At 48.9% G+C, this 25617-nt stretch overlaps 1 protein-coding gene across 1 annotated transcript in view; it reads left to right on the forward strand.

Moving 5' to 3' along the window:
• The window catches only part of LOC121274108 (glutamate receptor ionotropic, kainate 5-like), a gene marked incomplete at its 3' end in the record, with an annotated part of 576200 nt that overhangs the window by 511745 nt on the left and 38838 nt on the right, over window positions 1-25617 (forward strand). The window contains exon 12 of the mRNA XM_041181261.1: window positions 13467-13580. Within this exon, the coding sequence (XP_041037195.1) occupies window positions 13467-13580 (114 nt within the window). The remainder of the gene's footprint in view (window positions 1-13466; window positions 13581-25617) is intronic.

Raw genomic sequence — 25617 nt, forward strand, 5'->3', positions numbered from 1 at the left:
TGATGGGGTCAGTGGTGATGGGGTCAGTGGTGATGGGGTCAGAGGTGATGGGGTCAGTGTTGATGGGGTCATTGGCGATGGGGTCAGAGGTGATGGGGTCAGAGGTGATGGGGTCAGTTGTGATGGGATCAGTGGTGATGGAGATTTGGTGATGGGGTCAGTGGTGATGGCTTTTCTGGTGATGGCGTCTGTCGTGTTGGGCATGTGGCGATGGGGTCTCTGGCGATTGGCTCTGTGGTGATGGGGTCAGTTGTGATGGGGTCAGTGGTGATGGGGTCAGTGGTGTTGGTGTCTGTGGTGATGGGGTCAGTGGTGATGGGATCAGTGGTGATGGGATCAGTGGTGATGGGGTCAGTGCTGATGGGGTCAGAGGTGATGGGGTCAGAGGTGATGGGGTCAGTGGTGATGGGTTTTCTGGTGATGGGGTCACTGGTGATGGGGTCATTGGCGATGGGGTCAGAGGTGATGGGGTCAGTGGTGATGGGTTCAGTGGTGATGGGGTCTCTGGTGATGGGGTCAGTGGTGATGGGTTCAGTGGTGATGTTTTCTCTGGTGTTGTGTCAGTGGTGATGGGGTCTGTGGCGATGGGGTCAGTTGTGATGGGATCAGTGGTGATGGGGATTTGGTGATGGGGTCGGTGGTGATGGTGTTTCTGCTAATGGCGTCTGTCGTGTTGGGCATGTGGTGATGGGGTCTCTGGCGATGGGCTCTGTGGTGATGGGGTCAGTTGTGATGGGGTCAGTGGTGATGGGGTCAGTGGTGATGGGGTCTGTTGCGATGGGGTCGGTGGTGATGAGGTCAGTGGTGATGGAGTCAGTGATGATGGGGTCAGTGATGATGGGGTCAGTGGTGAAGGGGTCAGTGGTGATGGGGTCAGTGGTGATGGGGTCTGTGGTGATGGGGTCAGTGCTGATGGGGTCAGTGCTGATGGGGTCAGTGCTGATGGGGTCTGTGGTGATGGGGTCAGTGGTGATGGGGTCAGTGGTGATGGGGTCAGTGGCGATGGGGATGAGGTGATGGTGTCAGTGGTGATGGGGTCTGTGGTGATGGGTTCAGTGGTGATGTTTTCTCTGGTGTTGTGTCTGTGGTGATGGGGTGAGTGGCGATGGGGTCAGTTGTGATGGTGTTTCTGGTGATGGCGTCTGTCGTGTTGGGCATGTGGTGATGGGGTCTCTGGCGATGGGTTCTGTGGTGATGGAGTCAGTTTTGATGGGGTCAGTGGTAATGGGTCAGTGGTGATGGTGTCAGTGGTGATGGGGTCTGTTGCGATGGGGTCGGTGGTGATGAGGTCAGTGGTAATGGAGTCAGTGATGATGGGGTCAGTGGTGATGGGGTCAGTGGTGATGGGGTCAGTGGTGATGGGGTCTGTGGTGATGGGGTCTGCGGTGATGGGGTCAGTGGTGATGGGGTCAGTGCTGATGGGGTCTGTGGTGATGGGGTCAGTGGTGATGGGGTCAGTGGTGATGGGGGTCAGTGGTGATGGGGTCAGTGGCGATGGGGATGACGTGATGGTGTCAGTGGTGATGGGGTCTGTGGTGATGGGGTCAGTGGTGATGGGGTCTGTGGTGATGGGGTCTGTGGTGATGGGGTCTGTGGTGATGGGGTCTGTGGTGATGGGGATGAGGTGATGGGGTCAGTGGTGATGGGATCAGTTGTGATGGGGTCAGTGGCGATGGGGTCAGAGGTGATGGGGTCAGTGGTGATGGCTTTTGAGGTGATGGTTTCAGTGGTGATGGGGTCAGTGGTGATGGGGTCATTGGCGATGGGGTCAGAGGTGATGGGGTCAGAGGTGATGGGGTCAGTGGTGATGGGGTCTCTGGTGATGGGGTCTCTGGTGATGGGGTCAGTGGTGATGTTTTCTCTGGTGTTGTGTCTGTGGTGATGGGGTGAGTGGCAATGGGCTCATTTGTGTTGGGATCAGTGGTGATTGGGATTTGGTGATGGGATCAGTGGTGATGGGGATTTGGTGATGGGGTCAGTGGTGATGGCTTTTCTGGTGATGGCGTCTGTCGTGTTGGGCATGTGGTGATGGGGTCACTGGCGATGGGCTCTGTGGTGATGGGGTCAGTGATGATGGCGTCAGTGGTGATGGGGTCTGTGGTGATGGGGTCTGTGGTGATGGGGTCAGTGCTGATGGGGTCAGTGGCAATGGGAAAAGTGGTGATGGGGTCTGCGGTGATGGGGTTAGTTTTGATGGGGTCAGTGGTGAGGGGGTCAGTGGTGATGGGCTCAATGGTGATGGGGTCAGTGGCGATGGGGTCGTTGGGGATGGGGTCTGTGGCGATGCGGTCGTTGGGGATGGGGTCAGTGGGGATGGGGTCAGTGGTGATGGGCTCTGTAGTGATGTGGTCTGTGGTGATGGGGTCAGTGGTGGTGGGTTTGAGTGGCGATGGGGTCAGTTGAAATGGGGTCAGTGGTGATGGGGTCAGTGGTGATGGGGTCAGTGGTGATGGGGTCATTTGAGATGGGGTCAGTGGTGATGGGGTCAGTGGTGATGGGGTCAGTTGAGATGGGGTCAGTGGTGATGGGGTCAGTTCAGATGGGGTCAGTGGCGATGGGGTCAGTGGTGATGGGATTTGTGGTGTTGGGGATGTGGCGATAGGGTCTGTGGTGATGGGGTCAGTGGTGATGGTGCCAGTGTTGATGGGGTCATTGGTGATGGGGTCAGAGGTGATGGGGTCAGAGGTGATGGGGTCAGTGGTGATGGGGTCAGTGGTGATGTTTTCTCTGGTGTTGTGTCTGTGGTGATGGGGTGAGTGGCGATGGGGTCAGTTGTGATGGGATCAGTGGTGATGGGGATTTGGTGATGGGGTTTCTGGTGATGGGGTCAGTGGTGATGGGGTCATTGGTGATGGGGTCAGAGGAGATGGGGTCAGTGGTGATGGGGTCTGTGGTGATGGGGTCAGTGGTGATGTTTTCTCTGGTGTTGTGTCTGTGGTGATGGGGTGAGTGGCGATGGGGTCAGTTGTGATGGGATCAGTGGTGATGGGGATTTGGTGATGGGGTCGGTGGTGATGGTGTTTCTGGTGATGGCGTCTGTCGTGTTGGGCATGTGGTGATGGGGTCTCTGGCGATGGGTTCTGTGGTGATGGGGTCAGTTTTGATGGGGTCAGTGGTGATGGGGTCAGTGGTGATGGTGTCAGTGGTGATGGGGTCTGTTGCGATGGGGTCAGTGGTGATGGGGTCAGTGGTGATGGGGTCAGTGGTGATGGGGTCAGTGGTGATGGCGTCAGTGGTGATGGCGTCAGTGGTGATGGCGTCAGTGGTGTTGGTGTCTGTGGTGATGGGGTCAGTGTTGATGGGGTCAGTGGAGATGGGGTCAGTGATGATGGGGTCAGTGATGATGGGGTCAGTGATGATGGGGTCAGTGGTGATGGGGTCAGTGGCGATGGGATCAGTGGTGATGGGGTCAGTGGTGATGGGGTCAGTGGCGATGGGGTCAGTGGTGAGTCGGTCAGTGGTGATGGGGATGAGGTGATGGGGTTAGTGGTGATCGGTTCTGTGCTGAGGGGGTCAGTGGTGATGGGGATGAGGTGATGGGGTCAGTGGCGATGGGCTCTGTGGTGATGGGGTCAGTGGCGATGGGGATGAGGTGATGGGGTCAGTGGTGATGGGGTCAGTGGTGATGTGGTCAGTGGTGATGGGGTCTGTGGTGATGGGGTCTGTGGCGATGGGGTCAGTGGTGATGGGGTCTGTGGTGATGGGGTCTGTGGTGATGGGGTCAGTGGTGATGGGGTCTGTGGTGATGGGGTCTGTGGTGATGGGGTCAGTGCTGATGGGGTCAGTGGCAATGGGAAAAGTGGTGATGGGGTCTGCGGTGATGGGGTTAGTTGTGAGGGGGTCGTTGGGGATGGGGTCTGTGGGGATGCGGTCGTTGGGGATGGGGTCAGTGGGGATGGGGTCAGTGGTGATGGGCTCTGTAGTGATGTGGTCTGTGGTGATGGGGTCAGTGGTGGTGGGTTTGAGTGGCGATGGGGTCAGTTGAAATGGGGTCAGTGGTGATGGGGTCAGTGGTTATGGGGTCAGTTGAGATGGGGTCAGTGGTGATGGGGTCAGTGGTGATGGGGTCAGTTGAGATGGGGTCAGTGGTGATGGGTTCCGTGGTGGTGGGGTCAGTGGTGATGGGGTCAGTTGTGATGGGGTCAGTTGAGATGGGGTCAGTGGTGATGGGGTCAGTACAGATGGGGTCAGTGGCGATGGGGTCAGTGGTGATGGGATTTGTGGTGATGGTGCCAGTGTTGATGGGGTCATTGGCGATGGGGTCAGAGGTGATGGGGTCAGAGGTGATGGGGTCAGTGGTGATGGGGTTTCTGGTGATGGGGTCAGTGGTGATGGGGTCATTGCCGTTGGGGTCAGAGGTGATGGGGTCAGTGGTGATGGGGTCACTGGTGATGTGGTCTCTGGTGATGGGGTCAGTGGTGATGGGGTCAGTGTTGATGGGGTCAGTGGTGATGGGGTCTGTGGTGATGGGTTCAGTGGTGATGTTTTCTCTGGTGTTGTGTCTGTGGTGATGGGGTGAGTGGCGATGGGGTCAGTTGTGATGAGATCAGTGGTGATGGGTTTTGGTGATGGGGTCGGTGGTGATGGCGTTTCTGGTGATGGTGTCTGTCGTGTTGGGCATGTGGCGATGGGGTCTCTGGCGATGGGCTCTGTGGTAATGGGGTCAGTTGTGATGGGGTCAGTGGTGATGGGGTCAGTGGTGTTGGTGTCTGTGGTGATGGGGTCAGTGGTGGTGGGGTCAGTTGTGATGGGGTCAGTTGTGATGGGGTCAGTTGTGATGGGGTCAGTGGTGATGGGGTCAGTGGTGATGGGGTCAGTGGTGTTGGTGTCTGTGGTGATGGGGTCAGTGGTGATGGGGTCAGTGGTGATGGGGTCAGTGTTGATAGGGTAATTGGCGATGGGGTCAGAGGTGATGGGGTCAGTGTTGATGGGGTCATTGGCGATGGGGTCAGAGGTGATGGGGTCAGAGGTGATGGGGTCAGTTGTGATGGGATCAGTGGGGATGGAGATTTGGTGATGGGGTCAGTGGTGATGGCTTTTCTGGTGATGGCGTCTGTCGTGTTGGGCATGTGGCGATGGGGTCTCTGGCGATTGGCTCTGTGGTGATGGGGTCAGTTGTGATGGGGTCAGTGGTGATGGGGTCAGTGGTGCTGGTGTCTGTGGTGATGAGGTCAGTGTTGATGGGGTCAGTGGTGGTGGGGTCTGTGGTGATGGATCTGTGGTGATGGCGTCAGTGGTGATGGGGTCAGTGGTGATGGGGTCAGTGGCGATGGGATCAGTGGTGATGGGGTCTGTGGTGATGGGGTCAGTGGTGATGTGGTCAGTGGTGATGGGGACTGTGGTGATGGGGTCTGTGGTGATGGGGTCTGTGGTGTTGGGGACGAGGTGATGGGGTCAGTGGCGATGGGGATGAGGTGATGGGGTCAGTGGTGATGGAGTCTGCGGTGAAGGGGTCGGTGGTGAGGGGGTCAGTGGTGATGGTGTCTGTGGCGATGGGGTCAGTTGTGAGGCGGTCAGTGGTGATGGGTTCTGTGGTGAGGGGGTCAGTTGTGATGGGGTCTGTGGTGATTGGGTCAGTGGCGATGGGGATGAGGTGATGGGGTCAGTGGCGATGGGCTCTGTGGTGATGGGGTCAGTGGTGATGGGGTCTGTGGTGATGGGGTCAGTGATGATGAGGTCAGTGGTGATGGGGTCTGTGGTGATGGGGTCTGTGGTGATGGGGTCAGTGGCAATGGGAAAAGTGGTGTTCGGGTCTGCGGTGATGGGGCTAGTTGTGAGGGGGTCAGTGGTGAGGGGGTCAGTGGTGATGGGGTCAGTGGTGATGTGGTCAGTGTTGATGGGGTTTGTGGTGATGGGGTTGAGGTGATGGGGTCAGTGGTGATGGGATCAGTTGTGATGGGGTCAGTGACGATTGGGTCAGAGGTGATGGGGTCAGTGGTGATGGCTTATGAGGTGATGGGGTCAGTGGTGATGGGGTCAGGTATGATGGGGTCAGTGGTGATGGCGTCATTGGCGATGGGGTCAGAGGTGATGGGGTCAGAGGTGATGGGGTCAGAGGTGATGGGGTCTCTGGTGATGGGGTCAGTGGCGATGTTTTCTCTGGTGTTGTGTCTGTGGTGATGGGGTCAGTGGCGATGGGGTCAGTTGTGATGGGATCAGTGGTGATGGGGATTTGGTGATGGGATCAGTGGTGATGGGGATTTGGTGATGGGGTCAGTGGTGATGGCTTTTCTGGTGATGGCGTCTGTCGTGTTGGGCATGTGGCGATGGGGTCTCTGGCGATGGGCTCTGTGGTGATGTGGTCAGTTGTGATGGGGTCAGTGGTGATGGAGTCAGTGGTGTTGGTGTCTGTGGTGATGGGGTCAGTGTTGATGGGGTCAGTGGAGATGGGCTCTGTGGTGATGGGGTCAGTGGTGATGGGGTCAGTGGTGATGGGGTCAGTGGTGATGGGGTCAGTGGCGATGGGGTCAGTGGCGATGGGGTCAGTGGCGATGGGGTCAGTGGTGATGGGGTCTGTGGTGATGGGGTCTGTGGTGATGGGGTCAGTGGTGATGGGGTCAGTGGTGATGGGATCAGTGGTGATGGGGTCAGTGGTGATGGGGTCAGTGGCGATGGGGTCAGTGGTGATGGGGTCTGTGGTGATGGGGTCTGTGGTGATGGGGTCTGTGGTGATGGGGTCAGTGGTGATGGGGTCTGTGGTGATGGGGTCTGTGGTGATGGGGTCAGTGCTGATGGGGTCAGTGGCAATGGGAAAAGTGGTGATGGGGTCTGCGGTGATGGGGTTAGTTGTGAGGGGGTCAGTGGTGAGGGGGTCAGTGGTGATGGGGTCAATGGTGATGGGGTCAGTGGCGATGGGGTCAGTGGTGATGGCGTCAGTGGTGATGGGATCAGTGGTGATGGGGTCAGTGGTGATGGGGTCAGTGGCGATGGGGTCAGTGGTTTTGGGGATGAGGTGATGGGGTCAGTGGCGATGTGGATGAGGTGATGGGGTCAGTGGTGATGGAGTCTGTGGTGAAGGGGTCGGTGGTGAGGGGTCAGTGGTGATGGGGTCAGTGGCGATGGGGTCAGTGGTGAGTCGGTCAGTGGTGATGGGGATGAGGTGATGGGGTCAGTGGTGATGGAGTCTGTGGTGATGGGCTCTGTGGTGAGGGGGTCAGTGGTGATGGGGTCAGTGGTGATGGGGTCAGTGGTGATGGGGTCAGTGGTGATGGGGTCAGTGGCGATGGGGTCAGTGGTGATGGGGTCTGTGGTGATGGGGTCAGTGGTGATGGGGTCAGTGGTGATGGGGTCTGTGGTGATGGGGTCAGTGCTGTTGGGGTCAGTGCTGATGGTGTCAGTGGCAATGGGAAAAGTGGTGATGGGGTCTGCGGTGATGGGGTTAGTTGTGAGGGGGTCAGTGGTGATGGGGTCAGTGGTGATGGGGTCAATGGTGATGGGGTCAGTGGCGATGGTGTCGTTGGGGATGGGGTCTGTGGGGATGCGGTCGTTGGGGATGGGGTCAGTGGGGATGGGGTCAGTGGTGATGGGCTCTGTAGTGATGTGGTCTGTGGTGATGGGGTCAGTGGTGGTGGTTTTGTGTGGCGATGGGGTCAGTTGAAATGGGGTCAGTGGTGATGGGGTCAGTGGTGATGGGGTCAGTTGAGATGGGGTCAGTGGTGATGGGGTCAGTGGTGATGGGGTCAGTGGTGATGGGGTCAGTGGTGATGGGGTCAGTGGTGATGGGGGCAGTTGAGATGGGGTTAGTGGTGATGGGGTCAGTGGTGGTGGGGTCAGTGGTGATGGGGTCAGTGGTGATGGGGTCAGTTGAGATGGGGTCAGTGGTGATGGGGTCAGTTCAGATGGGGTCAGTGGCGATGGGGTCAGTGGTAATGGGATTTGTGGTGTTGGGGATGTGGCGATACGGTCTGTGGTGATTGGGTCAGTGGTGATGGTGCCAGTGTTGATGGGGTCATTGGCGATGGGGTCAGAGGTGATGGGGTCAGTGGTGATGGGGTCAGTGGTGATGGGGTTTCTGGTGATGGGGTCAGTGGTGATGGGGTCATTGGCGATGGGGTCAGAGGAGATGGGGTCAGTGGTGATGGGTTCAGTGGTGATGGGTTCTCTGGTGATGGGGTCAGTGGTGATGGGGTCAGTGTTGATGGGGTCAGTGGTGATGGGGTCTGTGGTGATGGGTTCAGTGGTGATGTTTTCTCTGGTGTTGTGTCTGTGGTGATGGGGTGAGTGGCGATGGGGTCAGTTGTGATGGGATCAGTGGTGATGGGGATTTGGTGATGGGGTCGGTGGTGATGGCGTTTCTGGTGATGGCGTCTGTCGTTTTGGGCATGTGGCGATGGGGTCTCTGGGGATGGGCTCTGTGGTGATGGGGTCAGTTGTGATGGGGTCAGTGGTGATGGGGTCAGTGGTGTTGGTGTATGTGGTGATGGGGTCAGTGGTGGTGGGGTCAGTTGTGATGGGGTCAGTTGTGATGGGGTCAGTTGTGATGGGGTCAGTGATGATGGGGTCAGTGGTGTTGGTGTCTGTGGTGATGGGGTCAGTGGTGATGGGGTCAGTGGTGATATGGTCAGTGTTGATGGGGTCAGAGGTGATGGGGTCAGTGTTGATGGGGTCATTGGCGATGGGGTCAGAGGTGATGGGGTCAGAGGTGATGGGGTCAGTTGTGATGGGATCAGTGGTGATGGAGATTTGTTGATGGGGTCAGTGGTGATGGCTTTTCTGGTGATGGCGTCTGTCGTGTTGGGCATGTGTCGATGGGGTCTCTGGCGATGGGCTCTGTGGTGATGGGGTCAGTTGTTTTGGGGTCAGTGGTGATGGGGTCAGTGGTGTTGGTGTCTGTGGTGGTGGGGTCAGTGGTGATGGGGTCAGTGGTGATGGGGTCTGTGGTGATGGATCTGTGGTGATGGCGTCAGTGGTGATGGGGTCTGTGGTGATGGGGTCAGTGGTGATGGGGTCAGTGCTGATGGAGTCAGTGGCAATGGGAAAAGTGGTGATGGGGTCTGCGGTGATGGGTTTAGTTGTGAGGGGGTCAGTGGTGAGGGGGTCTGTGGTGATGGGGTCAGTGGCGATGGGGTCGTTGGGGATGGGGTCTGTGGGGATGCGGTCGTTGGGGATGGGGTCAGTGGGGATGGGGTCAGTGGTGATGGGCTCTGTAGTGATGTGGTCTGTGGTGATGGGGTCAGTGGTGGTGGTTTTGTGTGGTGATGGGGTCAGTTGAAATGGGGTCAGTGGTGATGGGGTCAGTGGTGATGGGGTCAGTTGAGATGGGGTCAGTTGAGATGGGGTCAGTGGTGATGGGGTCAGTGGTGATGGGGTCAGTGGTGATGGGGTCAGTGGTGATGGGGTCAGTGGTGATGGGGTCAGTGGTGATGGGGGCAGTTGAGATGGGGTTAGTGGTGATGGGGTCAGTGGTGGTGGGGTCAGTGGTGATGGGGTCAGTGGTGATGGGGTCAGTTGAGATGGGGTCAGTGGTGATGGGGTCAGTTCAGATGGGGTCAGTGGCGATGGGGTCAGTGGTGATGGGATTTGTGGTGTTGGGGATGTGGCGATAGGGTCTGTGGTGATGGGGTCAGTGGTGATGGTGCCAGTGTTGATGGGGTCATTGGCGATGGGGTCAGAGGTGATGGGGTCAGAGGTGATGGGGTCAGTGGTGATGGGGTTTCTGGTGATGGGGTCAGTGGTGATGGGGTCATTGGCGATGGGGTCAGAGGAGATGGGGTCAGTGGTGATGGGTTCAGTGGTGATGGGGTCTCTGGTGATGGGGTCAGTGGTGATGGGGTCAGTGGTGATGGGGTCTGTGGTGATGGGGTCTGTGGTGATGGGTTCAGTGGTGATGTTTTCTCTGGTGTTGTGTCTGTGGTGATGGGGTGAGTGGCGATGGGGTCAGTTGTGATGGGATCAGTGGTGATGGGGATTTGGTGATGGGGTCGGTGGTGATGGCGTTTCTGGTGATGGCGTCTGTCGTGTTGGGCATGTGGCGATGGGGTCTCTGGCGATGGGCTCTTTGGTGATGGGGTCAGTTGTGATGGGGTCAGTGGTGATGGGGTCAGTGGTGTTGGTGTATGTGGTGATGGGGTCAGTGGTGGTGGGGTCAGTTGTGATGGGGTCAGTTGTGATGGGGTCAGTTGTGATGGGGTCAGTGATGATGGGGTCAGTGGTGTTGGTGTCTGTGGTGATGGGGTCAGTGGTGATGGGGTCAGTGGTGATGGGGTCAGTGTTGATGGGGTCAGAGGTGATGGGGTCAGTGTTGATGGGGTCATTGGCGATGGGGTCAGAGGTGATGGGGTCAGAGGTGATGGGGTCAGTTGTGATGGGATCAGTGGTGATGGAGATTTGGTGATGGGGTCAGTGGTGATGGCTTTTCTGGTGATGGCGTCTGTCGTGTTGGGCATGTGGCGATGGGGTCTCTGGCGATGGGCTCTGTGGTGATGGGGTCAGTTGTGATGGGGTCAGTGGTGATGGGGTCAGTGGTGTTGGTGTCTGTGGTGATGGTGTCAGTGGTGATGGGGTCAGTGGTGATGGGGTCTGTGGTGATGGATCTGTGGTGATGCGTCAGTGCCGATGGGGTCAGTGCCGATGGGCTCAGTGGCGATGGGATCAGTGGCGATGGGATCAGTGGTGATGGGGTCTGTGGTGATGGGGTCAGTGGTGATGGGGTCAGTGGTGATGGGGTCTGTGGTGATGGGCTCAGTGGTGTTGGGGACGAGGTGATGGGGTCAGTGACGATGGGGATGAGGTGATGGGGTCAGTGGTGATGGAGTCTGTGGTGAAGGGGTCGATGGTGAGGAGGTCAGTGGTGATGGGGTCTGTGGCGATGGGGTCAGTTGTGAGGCGGTCAGTGGTGATGCGGTCTGTGGTGAGGGGGTCAGTTGTGATGGGGTCTGTGGTGATTGGGTCAGTGGCGATGGGGATGAGGTGATGGGGTCAGTGGCGATGGGCTCTGTGGTGATGGGGTCAGTGGTGATGGGGTCTGTGGTGATGGGGTCAGTGGTGATGGGGTCTGTGGTGATGGGGTCCGTGGTGATTGGGTCCGTGGTGATGGGGTCAGTGGCAATGGGAAAAGTGGTGATGGGGTCTGCGGTGATGGGGCTAGTTGTGAGGGGGTCAGTGGTGAGGGGGTCAGTGGTGATGGGGTCAGTGGTGATGGGGTCAGTGGTGATGGGGTCTGTGGTGATGGGGTCAGTGGTGATGGGGTCTGTGGTGATAGGGTCTGTGGTGATGGGGTCTGTGGTGATGGGGTGAGTGGTGATGGGGTCTGTGGTGATGGGGTCTGTGGTGATGGGGTCTGTGGTGATAGGGTCTGTGGTGATGGGGTCAGTGGTGATGGGGTCAGTGGTGATGGGGTCCGTGGTGATGGGGTCCGTGGTGATGGGGTCAGTGGTGATGGGGTCTGTGGTGATGGGGTCAGTGGTGATGGGGTCAGTGGTGATGGGGTATGTGGTGATGAGGTCTGTGGTGATGGGGTCAGTGGTGATGGGGTCTGTGGTGATGGGGTCAGTGGTGATGGGGTCAGTGGCGATTGGGGTCAGTGGCGATGGGGTCTGTGGCGATGGGGTCAGTGTTGATGGTGTCTGTTGGGATGGGGTCCATTGTGATGGGGTCAATTGAGTTGGGGTCAGTGGTGATGGGGTCAGTGGTGATGGGGTCAGTGGTGATGGGGTCAGTTGAGATGGGGTCAGTTGAGATGGGGTCAGTGGTGATGGTGTCAGTAGTGATGGGGTCAGTGGTGATTGGTCTGTGGTGATGGGGTCAGTGGTGATGGGGTCAGTGGCGATGGGGTCAGTGGTGATGGGGTCAGTGGTGATGGGGTCAGTGGTGATGGGGTCAGTGGCGATGGGGTCAGTGGTGATGGGGTCAGTGGTGGTGGGGTCCGTGATGATGGAGTCAGTGATGTTGGTTTCAGTGATGATGGGGTCTGTGGGGATGGGCCTGTGATGACTTGTTTATCAATGTCGAGACCTGTGTTGAAGATCTTCCCTCCATGTCCTCTTGTCTCTTAATGAGCTGACCTGCTGTGCAGTTTCTGAAATACTTTTCTATTTGAAAACTGTCAGTTTAGACCATTATATGAGAGAGGAAGTTTTGATGCAGATAGGGCAGTGTAGGGTTTTATTACTGGGCCATTATGGTCACTGTAGAGGGTCATAATCAGGCAGGAGAGCAATGCAGAGAGGGACGCAGACCCATATACAGCCAGGCAGAAGCAGAGTGAATCTGAGAGATTGAGCAGCACAGTGTGAGAGAGAGAGAGGGATCGAGTCTGCTAGACCTCGACTGATAATTGAAGAATACAAGAATGAAATGGAGAATCATAGGGAAAGATACCCGGGCGACAAAGGGAAATGCAGAGGGAGACAGAGAGAGAGAGAGAGAGATAGAAAAAAAAACAAAGGGAATTACAGAGAGAGAATGAGAGGGAGAAAGGTAAAATAGAGTTGAGAGAGACAGAGGGAAAGAGAAGGAGAGACAGGTAGATCAAGAGAGACAGAGTGAGGGAGAGCAGGAGATGGAGAGAAAGAGAGGGAAAGGGAGAGACAGATGGAGAGAGATCTATGGACAGAGGGAAAGAGAGAGAGAGAGACACACAGAGAGAAGGGGAGGGAGACACGGGGAGAGAGTAAAAGAGAAATAGAGTGACAGAGAGTGAGATACAGAGACAGAGGGAGAGAGACAGTGAGAGAGAGAGATGGAGAGATGGGAGGGAAGAGAGAGAGAAAGGCAAAGGGAGATGGGTAGAGAGAGACAGAAAGAGAGACAGAGGGAGAGAGAGAGATAGAGCCAGCAGGAAAGAGAGAAGTACAGAGGGGGAGAGATGAAGAAATGGGAGCTGGGAGAGAGAGAAAGACAAAGGGAGATGGGTAGAGGGAGACAGAGAGAGAGAGACAGAAAGAGAGAGATAGAAAGGGATGGAGAGGGAGGGAGAGAGAGGGAGGGACACGGAGAGAATAGAGGAGAGGGTGAAAGAGTGGGTGATAAGAGAGGGAGAGCGAGGGAAGGAGTGGGAGGGACAGTGAGGGAGAGGGAGGGACAGTGAGGGAGAGGGAGGGAGTGGGAGGGAGAGGGAGGGAGTGGGAGGGAGAGGGAGGGACACAGAATGGAGGAGAGGCAGAAGGAGAGAGTGATAAGAGAGGGAAGGAGAGGGAGGAAGTGGTAGGGTCAGAGAGAGAGGGAGGGAGAGGGAGGGAGTGGGAGGGAGTGGGAGGGCAGTGAGGGAGAGGGAGGGAGAGGGAGGGAGAGGGAGGGACAGAGAGAATGGAGGAGAGTCAGAAGGAGAGAGTGATAAGAGAGGGAGGGAGTGGGAGGGACAGAGAGAGAGGGAGGGCGAGAGAGGGAGTGGGAGGGCAGTGAGGGAGAGGGAGGGAGAGGGAGGGAGTGGGAGGGACAGAGAGAATGGAGGAGAGGCAGAAGGAGAGTGTGATAAGAGAGGGAGGGAGAGGTGAACTCTGGGATGACGGTGTGTTTGTTATTTATAGAAAGCTGACCTTGCTGTTGCTGCCTTCACAATCACGGCCGAGAGGGAGAAAGTTATCGACTTCTCCAAACCATTCATGACGCTGGGAATTAGCATCTTGTACCGAATGCACATGGTAAGAATGATCAGATTTCATCCTTCTCTCCAGACTCAGGAGAAGCAGGAGAGAATGTGATCATAATGTGTATGCACTGTGATGCACAATGGGAATTGAAACATGCTCCCTCCAATTCAAACACCATGTAAACACTCTCCCTAAAACTGAAAAACCATGTAAACACTCTCCCTAAAACTGAAAAACCATGTAAACACTCTCCCTAAAACTGAAAAACCATTTAAACACTCTCCCTAAAACTGAAAAACCATTTAAACACTCTCCCTAAACCTGAAAAACCATTTAAACACACTCCCTAAACCTGAAAAACCATTTAAACACATTCCCTACAATTCAAACACCATTTAAACACACTCCCTAAACCTGAAACACAATTTAAACACTCTCCCTAAAACTGAAACACCATTTAAACACATTCCCTAAAGTTGAATAACCATTTAAACCAGCTCCCTAAAACTGAAAAACCATTCAAAAACACTCCCCACAAATCAAACATCATTAAAACACACACCCTACAATTCAAAAACCAATAAAAAAAATCCCTACAGTCAGCAGCAACATTTAAGCACACTCCCTACAATTCAAACACCATTAAAACACACACCCTAAAATTCAAAAACCATTTAAACACACACCGTACAGTCAGCAGCACCATTTAAACACACTCTCTACAGTCAGCAGCACCATTTAAACACAATCTCTACAGTCAGCAGCACCATTTAAACACACTCCCTACAGTCAGCAGCACCATTTAAACACACTCTCTACAGTCAGCAACACCATTTAAACACAATCTCTACAGTCAGCAACACCATTTAAACACACTCCCTATAGTCAGCAGCACCATTTAAACACACTCCGTACAGTCAGCAGCACCATTTAAACACACTCTCTACAGTCAGCAGCACCATTTAAACACACTCCCTACAGTCAGCAGCACCATTTAAACACACTCTCTACAGTCAGCAGCACCATTTAAACACACTCTCTACAGTCAGCAGCACCATTTAAACACACTCTCTACAGTCAGCAGCACCATTTAAACACAATCTCTACAGTCAGCATCACCATTTAAACAAACTCCCTACAGTCAGCAGCACCATTTAAACACACTACCTACAGTCAGCAGCACCATTTAAACACACTCTCTACAGTCAGCAGCACCATTTAAACAAATGCCCTACAGTAAGCAGCACCATTTAAACACACGCCCTACAGTCAGACAGCACCATTTAAACACACTCCCTACAGTCAGCAGCACCATTTAAACAAACTCCCTACAGTCAGCAGCACCATTTCATCATACTCACTACAGTCAGCAGCACCATTTAAACACACACACTACAGTCAGCAGCACCATTTAAACACACTCTCTACAGTCAGCAGAACCATTTAAACAAACTCCATACAGTCATCAGCACCATTTAAACACACTCCCTACAGTCAGCAGCACCATATAAACACACTCCCTAAAGTCAGCTGCACCATTTAAACACAATCTCTACAGTCAGCAGCACCATTTAAACACAATCTCTACAGTCAGCATCACCATTTAAACACAATCTCTACAGTCAGCATCACCATTTAAACAAACTCCCTACAGCCAGCAGCACCATTTAAACACACTCTCTACAGTCAGCAGCACCATTTAAACACAATCTCTACAGTCAGCAGCACGATTTAAACACACTACCTTCAGTCAGCAGCACCATTTAAACACACTCTCTACAGTCAGCAGCACCATTTAAACAAACGCCCTACAGTAAGCAGCACCATTTAAACACACGCCCTACAGTCAGACAGCACCATTTAAACACACTCCCTACAGTCAGCAGCACCATTTAAACAAACTCCCTACAGTCAGCAGCACCATTTCATCATACTCACTACAGTCAGCAGCACCATTTAAACACACACACTACAGTCAGCAGCACCATTTAAACACACTCTCTACAGTCAGCAGAACCATTTAAACAAACTCCATACAGTCATCAGCACCATTTAAACACACTCCCTACAGTCAGCAGCACCATACAAACACACTCCCTAAAGTCAGCTGCCCAATTTAAACACACTCCCTACAGTCTCCCTAAAATACTCCCTAATTAAAAATCAAACAATTTAAAAATGCACCATAATTAAAAATCACACCATTCACAGCCACTCCCTAATTAAGCATCACACCATTCACACACACTCCCTAATTAAACATCACACCATTCACACACACTCCCAAATTAAACATCACACCATTCACACACACTCCCTAATTAAACATCAATCCATTCACACTCACTCCCTAATTAAACATCACACCATTCACACACACTCCCTAATTAAACATCACACCATTCACAGCCACTCCCTAATTAAGCATCACACCATTCACACACACTCCCTAATTAAACATCAATCCATTCACACTCACTCCCTAATTAAACATCACACCATTCACACACACTCCCTAATTAAACATCACACCATTCACAGCCACTCCCTAATCAAATATCACACCATTCACACACACTCCCTAATTAAACATCACACCATTCACAGCCACTCCCTAATTAAACATCACACCATTCACACACACTCCCTAATTAAACATCACACCATTCACACACACTCCCTAATTAAACATCACACCATTCACACACACTCCCTAATTAAACATCACACCATCCACACACACTCCCTAATTAAACATCACACCATTCATACACACTCCCTAATTAAGCATCACACCATTCACACACACTCCCTAAGCATCACACCATTCACACACACTCCCTAATTAAACATCAATCCATTCACACTCACTCCCTAATTAAACATCACACCATTCACACACATTCCCTAACAAAACATCACACCATTCACACACACTCCATAATTAAACATCACACCATTCGCACACACTCCCTAATTAAACATCACACCATTCACACGTACTCCCTAATTAAACATCACACCATTCACACACACTCCCTAATTAAACATCACACCATTCACACACACTCCCTAATTAAACATCACACCATTCACACAAACTCCCTAATTAAACATCACACCATTCAAACACACTCCCTAATTAAATATCACACCATGCTCACACTCCCTAATTAAACATCACACCATTCACGCACAATCCCTAATTAAACATCACACTATTCACACACACTCCCTAATTAAACATCACAACATTCACAGACAATCCCTAATTAAACATCACACCATTCACACACAATCCCTAATTAAACATCACAACATTCACACACACTCCCTAATTAAACATCACACCATTGACACACTCTCCCTAATTAAACATCACACTATTCACACACACTCCCTAATTAAACATCACACTATTCACACACACTCCCTAATTAAACATCACACAATTCACACACACTCCCTAATTAAACATCAAACCATTCACACATACTCCCTAATTAAACATAACACCGTTCACACACACTCCCTAATTAAACATCACACCATTCACACAACCTCCCTAATTAAACATCACACCATTCACACACACTCCCTAATTAAATATCAAACCATGCTCACACTCCCTAATTAAACATCACACCATTCACGCACACTCCCTAATTAAACAGCACACCATTCACATCCACTCCATAATTAAACATCACACCATTGACACACACTCCCTAAGCATCACACCATTCACACACTCCCTATTTAAACATCAATCCATTCACACACACTCACTAATTAAACATCAATCCATTTACACCCACTCCCTAATTAAACATCACACCATTCACGCACACTCCCTAATTAAACAGCACACCATTCACATCCATTCCATAATTAAACATCACACCATTGACACACACTCCCTAAGCATCACACCATTCACACACTCCCTATTTAAACATCAATCCATTCACACAATCTCCCTAATTAAACATCAATCCATTTACACCCACTCCCTAATTAAACATCACACCATTCACACACACTCCCTAATTAAACTTCACAACATTCACACACACTCCCTAATTAAACATCACACCATTCACACACAATCCCTAATTAAACATAACACCATTCACAAACACTCCCTAATTAAACATCACACCATTCACACACACTCCCTAATTAAACATCACATCATTCACACACACTCCCTAATTAAACATCACATTATTCACACACACTCCCTAATTAAACATCACACCCTTCACAGCCACTCCCTAATTAAACATCACACCAATCACACCCACTCCCTAAGCATCACACCATTCACACACAATCCCTAATTAAACATCACACCATTCACACACTCCCTAATTAAACATCACACCATTCACACACACTCCCTAAGCATCACACTATTCACACACTCCCTAATTAAACATCACACCATTCACAAACACACCCTAATTAAACATCACACCATTCACACATACTCCCTAATTAAACATCACACCATTCAAACACACTCTCTAATTAAACATTACACCATTCACACACCCTCCTTAATTAAACATCACACCATTCACACACACTCGCTAATTAAATATCACACCATTCTCACACTCCCACTTAAACTTCACACCAATCACGCACACTCCCTAATTAAACATCACAACATTCAAACACTCTCCCTAATTAAACATCACACCATTCACACACACTCCCTAATTAAACATCACATCATTCACCATCACTCCCTAATTAAACATCACACCCTTCACAGCCACTCTCTAATTAAACATCACACCAATCACACCCACTCCCTAAGATTCACACCATTCACGCACAGTCCCTAATTAAAAATCACACCATTCACACACTCCCTAATTAAACATCACACCATTCACACACACTCCCTAATTAAACATCACACCATTCACACACACTCCGTAATTAAATATCACACCATTCTGACACTCCCTAATTAAACATCACACCAATCATGCACACTCCGTAATTAAACATCACACCATTCACACACACTCCCTAATTAAACATCACACTATTCACACCCACTCCCTAATTAAACATCACACCATTCACAAACACTCCCTAATTAAACATCCTACCATTCACAGCCACTCCCTAATTAAACATCACAACATTCACTCCCACTCCATAATCAAACATCACACCATTCACAACACTCCCTAAACAAACATCACACCATTCACACACACTCCCTAATCAAACATCACACCATTCACACACACTCCCTAATCAAACATCACACCATTGACACACACTCCCGAAGTGAACATCACACCATTCACACACACTCCCTAATTAAACATCACACCATTCACACACACTCCCTAATTAAACATCACACCATTCACACACAATCCCTAATTGAACATCACACCATTCACAAACACTCCCTAATTAAACATCACAGCATTCACACACACTCCCTAATTAAACATCACACCATTCACACACACACCCTAATTAAACATCCCACCATTCACACACACTCCCTAATGAAACATCACACCATTCACACACACTCCCTAACTAAATATCACACCATGCTCACACTCCCTAACTAAACATCACACCATTCACACACAATCCCTAATTAAACATCACACCATTCACACACACTCCCTAATTAAACATCACACCATTCACACCCACTCCCTAATTAAAAATCACATCATTAACACACACTCCCTAATTAAACATCACACCATCCACACCCACTCCATAATTAAACATAACACCATTGACACACACTCCCTAAACATCACACCATTCACACACACTCCCTAATTAAACATCAATCCATTCACACACACTCCCTAATTAAACATGAATCCATTTACACCCACTCCCTAATTAAACATCACACCATTCACACAAACTCCCTAATTAAACATCACAGCATTCACACACTCTCTTTAATTAAACATCACACCATTCACACACACTCCCTAATTAAACATCAATCCACTCACACACACTCCCTAATTAAACATGAATCCATTTACACCCACTCCCTAATTAAACATCACACCATTCACACAAACTCCCTAATTAAACATCACAGCATTCACACACTCTCTTTAATTAAACATCACACCATTCACACACACTCCCTAATTAAACATCACACCATTCACACACACTCCCTAATTAAATATCAAACCATGCTCACACTCCCTAATTAAACATCACACCATTCACACACACTCCCTAATTAAACAGCACACCATTCACATCCACTCCATAATTAAACATCACACCATTCACACACACTCCCTAAGCATCACACCATTCACACACTCCCTATTTAAACATCACACCATTCACACACACTCCCTAATTAAACATCAATCCATTCACACACACTCCCTAATTAAACATCACACCATTCACACACACTCCATAATTAAACATCACACCATTCACACACACTCCCTAATTAAACATCACAGCATTCACACACACTCCCTAATTAAACATCACACCATTCACACCCACTCCCTAATTAAACATCACACCATTCACACACACTCCCTAATTAAACATCACACCATTCACACCCACTCCCTAAACATCACACCATTCACACACACTCCCTAATTAAACATCACAGCATTCACACACACTCCCTAATTAAACATCACACCATTCACACACACTCCCTAATTAAACATCACACCATTCACACACACTCCCTAATTAAACATCACACCATTCACACACACTCCCTAATTAAACATCACACCATTCACACACTCCCTAATTAAACATCACACCATTCACACACACTCCCTAATTAAACATCACACCATTCACACACACTCCCTAATTAAACATCACACCATTCACACACACTCCCTAATTAAACATCACACCATTCACACACACTCCCTAATTAAACATCACACCATTCACACACACTCCCTAATTAAACATCACACCATTCACACACACTCCCTAATTAAACATCACACCATTCACACACACTCCCTAATTAAACATCACACCATTCACACACACTCCCTAATTAACATCACACCATTCACACACACTCCCTAATTAAACATCACACCATTCACACACACTCCCTAATTAAACATCACACCATTCACACACACTCCTTAATTAAACATCACACCATTCACACACACTCCCTAATTAAACATCACACCATTCACACTCACTCCCTAATTAAACATCACACCATTCACACACACTCCCTAATTAAACATCACACCATTCACACACACTCCCTAATTAAACATCACACCATTCACACACACTCCCTAATTAAACATCACACCATTCACACACACTCCCTAATTAAACATCACACCATTCACACACACTCCCTAATTAAACATCACACCATTCACACACACTCCCTAATTAAACATCACACCATTCACACACACTCCCTAATTAAACATCACACCATTCACACACACTCCCTAATTAAACATCACACCATTCACACACACTCCCTAATTAAACATCACACCATTCACACACACTCCCTAATTAAACATCACACCATTCACACACACTCCCTAATTAAACATCACACCATTCACTCACTCTCCCTAATTAAACATCACACCATTCACACACACTCCCTAATTAAACATCACACCATTCACACACACTCCCTAATTAAACATCACACCATTCACACACACTCCCTAATTAAACATCACATCATTCACACACACTCCCTAATTAAACATCACACCATTCACAAACCCCTAATTAAACATCACACCATTCACACACACTCCCTAATTAATTATCACACCATTCACACACACTCCTTAATTAAACATCACACCATTCACTCCCACTCCCTAATTAAACATCACACCATTCACACACACTCCCTAAGCATCACACTATTCACACACTCCCTAATTAAACATCACACCATTCACACATACTCCCTAATTAAACATCACACCATTCACACACACTCCCTAATTAAACATCACACCATTCACACACACTCCCTAATTAAACATCACACCATTCACACACACTCCTTAATTAAACATCACACCATTCACACACACTCCCTAATTAAACATCACACCATTCACACACACTCCCTAATTAAACATCACACCAATCACGCACACTCCCTAATTAATCATCACAACATTCACACACTCTCCCTAATTAAACATCACACCATTCACACACACTCCCTAATTAAACATCACACCATTCACACACACTCCCTAATTAAACATCACACCATTCACACACACTCCCTAATTAAACATCACACCATTCACACACACTCCCTAATTAAACATCACACCATTCACACACACTCCCTAATTAAACATCACACCATTCACACACACTCCCTAATTAAACATCACACCATTCACACACACTCCCTAATTAAACATCACACCATTCACACACACTCCCTAATTAAACATCACACCATTCACACACACTCCCTAATTAAACATCACACCATTCACACACACTCCCTAATTAAACATCACACCATTCACACACACTCCCTAATTAAACATCACACCAATCACGCACACTCCCTAATTAAACATCACACCATTCACGCACATTCCCTAATTAAACATCACACCATTCACACACACTCCCTAATTAAACATCACACCATTCACACACTCCCTAATTAAACATCACACCATTCACACACACTCCCTAATTAAACATCACAACATTCACACACACTCCCTAATTAAACATCACACCATTCACACACACTCCCTAATTAAACATCACACCATTCACACACACTCCCTAATTAAACATCACACCATTCACACACACTCCCTAATTAAACATCACACCATTCACACACACTCCCTAATTAAACATCACACCATTCACACACACTCCCTAATTAAACATCACACCATTCACACACACTCCCTAATTAAACATCACACCATTCACACACACTCCCTAATTAAACATCACACCATTCACACACACTCCCTAATTAAACATCACACCATTCACACACACTCCCTAATTAAACATCACACCATTCACACACACTCCCTAATTAAACATCACACCATTCACACACACTCCCTAATTAAACATCACACCATTCACACACTCCCTAATTAAACATCACACCATTCACACACACTCCCTAATTAAACATCACACCATTCACACACACTCCCTAATTAAACATCACACCATTCACACACACTCCCTAATTAAACATCACACCATTCACACACACTCCCTAATTAAACATCACACCATTCACACACTCTCTCTTATTAAACATCACACCATTCACACACACTCCCTAATTAAACATCACACCATTCACACACACTCCCTAATTAAACATCACACCATTCACACACACTCCCTAATTAAACATCACACCATTCACACACACTCCCTAATTAAACATCACACCATTCACACACACTCCCTAATTAAACATCACACCATTCACACACACTCCCTAATTAAACATCACACCATTCACACACACTCCCTAATTAAACATCACACCATTCACACACACTCCCTAATTAAACATCACACCATTCACACACACTCCCTAAACATCACACCATTCACACACACTCCCTAATTAAACATCACACCATTCACACACACTCCCTAATTAAACATCACACCATTCACACACACTCCCTAATTAAACATCACACCATTCACACACACTCCCTAATTAAACATCACACCATTCACACACACTCCTAATTAAACATCACACCATTCACACACACTCCCTAATTAAACATCACACCATTCACACACACTCCCTAATTAAACATCACACCATTCACACACACTCCCTAATTAAACATCACACCATTCACACACACTCCCTAATTAAACATCACAGCATTCACACACTCTCTTTAATTAAACATCACACCATTCACACACACTCCCTAATTAAACATCACAGCATTCACACACACTCCGTAATTAAACATCACACCATTCACACACTCCCTAATTAAACATCACACCATTCACGCACACTCCCTAATTAAACATCACACCATTCACTACCACTCCCTAATTAAACATCACACCATTCACACACACTCCCTAAGCATCACACCTTTCACACACACTCTTTAATTAAACATCACACCATTCACACACACTCCCTAATTAAACATCACACCATTCACACACACTCCCTAATTAAACATCACACCATTCACACACACTCCCTTATTAAACATCACACCATTCACACACACTCCCTAATTAAACATCACAGCATTCACACACTCTCTTTAATTAAACATCACACCATTCACACACACTCCCTAATTAAACATCACACCATTCACACACACTCCCTAATTAAACATCACACCATTCACACCCACACATAATTAAACTTCACACCATTCACACACACTCCCTAATTAAACATCACACCATTCACACACACTCCCTAATTAAACATCACACCATTCACACACACTCCCTAATTAAACATCACACCATTCACACACACTCCCTAATTAAACATCACACCATTCACACACACTCCCTAATTAAACATCACACCATTCACACCCACTCCCTAATTAAACATCACACCATTCACACACACTCCCTAAGCATCACACCATTCACACACACTCCCTAATTAAACATCACACCATTCACACACTCCCTAATTAAACATCACACCATTCACACACACTCCCTAATTAAACATCACACCATTCACACCCACTCCCTAATTAAACATCACACCATTCACACACACTCCCTAATTAAACATCACACCATTCACACACACTCCCTAATTAAACATCACACCATTCACACACACTCCCTAATTAAGCATCACACCATTCACACACACTCCCTAATTAAACATCACACCATTCACACACACTCCCTAATTAAACATCACACCATTCACACACACTCCCTAATTAAACATCACACCATTCACACACACTCCCTAAGCATCACACCATTCACACACACTCCCTAATTAAACATCAATCCATTCACACACACTGCCTAATTAAACATCACACCATTCACACACACTCCCTAATTAAACATCACACCATTCACACACACTCCCTTATTAAACATCACACCATTCACACACACTCCCTAATTAAACATCACACCATTCACACACACTCCCTAATTAAACATCACATCATTCACACACACTCCCTAATTAAACATCACACCATTCACTCCCACTCCCTAATTAAACATCACACCAATCACACCCACTCCCTAAGCATCACACCATTCACACACAATCCCTAATTAAACATCACACCATTCACACACTCCCTAATTAAACATCACACCATTCACACACACTCCCTAAGCATCACACCATTCACACACACTCCCTAATTAAACATCACACCATTCACACACACTCCCTAATTAAACATCACACCATTCACACACACTCCCTAATAAACATCACATCATTCACACACACTCCCTAATTAAACATCACACCATTCACACACTCCCTAATTAAACATCACACCATTCACACACAATCCCTAATTAAACATCACACCATTCACACACACTCCCTAATTAAACATCACACCATTCACACACACTCCCTAATTAAACATCACACCATTCCACACCACTCCTAATTAAACATCACACCATTCACACCCACTCCATAATTAAACATCACACCATTCACACATACACCCTAATTAAACATCACACCATTCACACACACTCCCTAATTAAACACCAATCCATTTACACCCACTCCCTAATTAAACATCACACCATTCACACACACTCCCTTATTAAACATCACACCATTCACACACACTCCCTAATTAAACATCACAGCATTCACACACCCTCCCTAATTAAACATCATACCGTTCACACACACTCCCTAATTAAACATCACACCATTCACACACACTCCCTAATTAAACATCACACCATTCACACACACTCCCTAATTAAACATCACACCATTCACACACACTCCCTAATTAAACATCACACC

Source organism: Carcharodon carcharias (genome assembly GCF_017639515.1).
Source record: "Carcharodon carcharias isolate sCarCar2 chromosome 29 unlocalized genomic scaffold, sCarCar2.pri SUPER_29_unloc_5, whole genome shotgun sequence".
NCBI lineage: Eukaryota > Metazoa > Chordata > Chondrichthyes > Lamniformes > Lamnidae > Carcharodon > Carcharodon carcharias.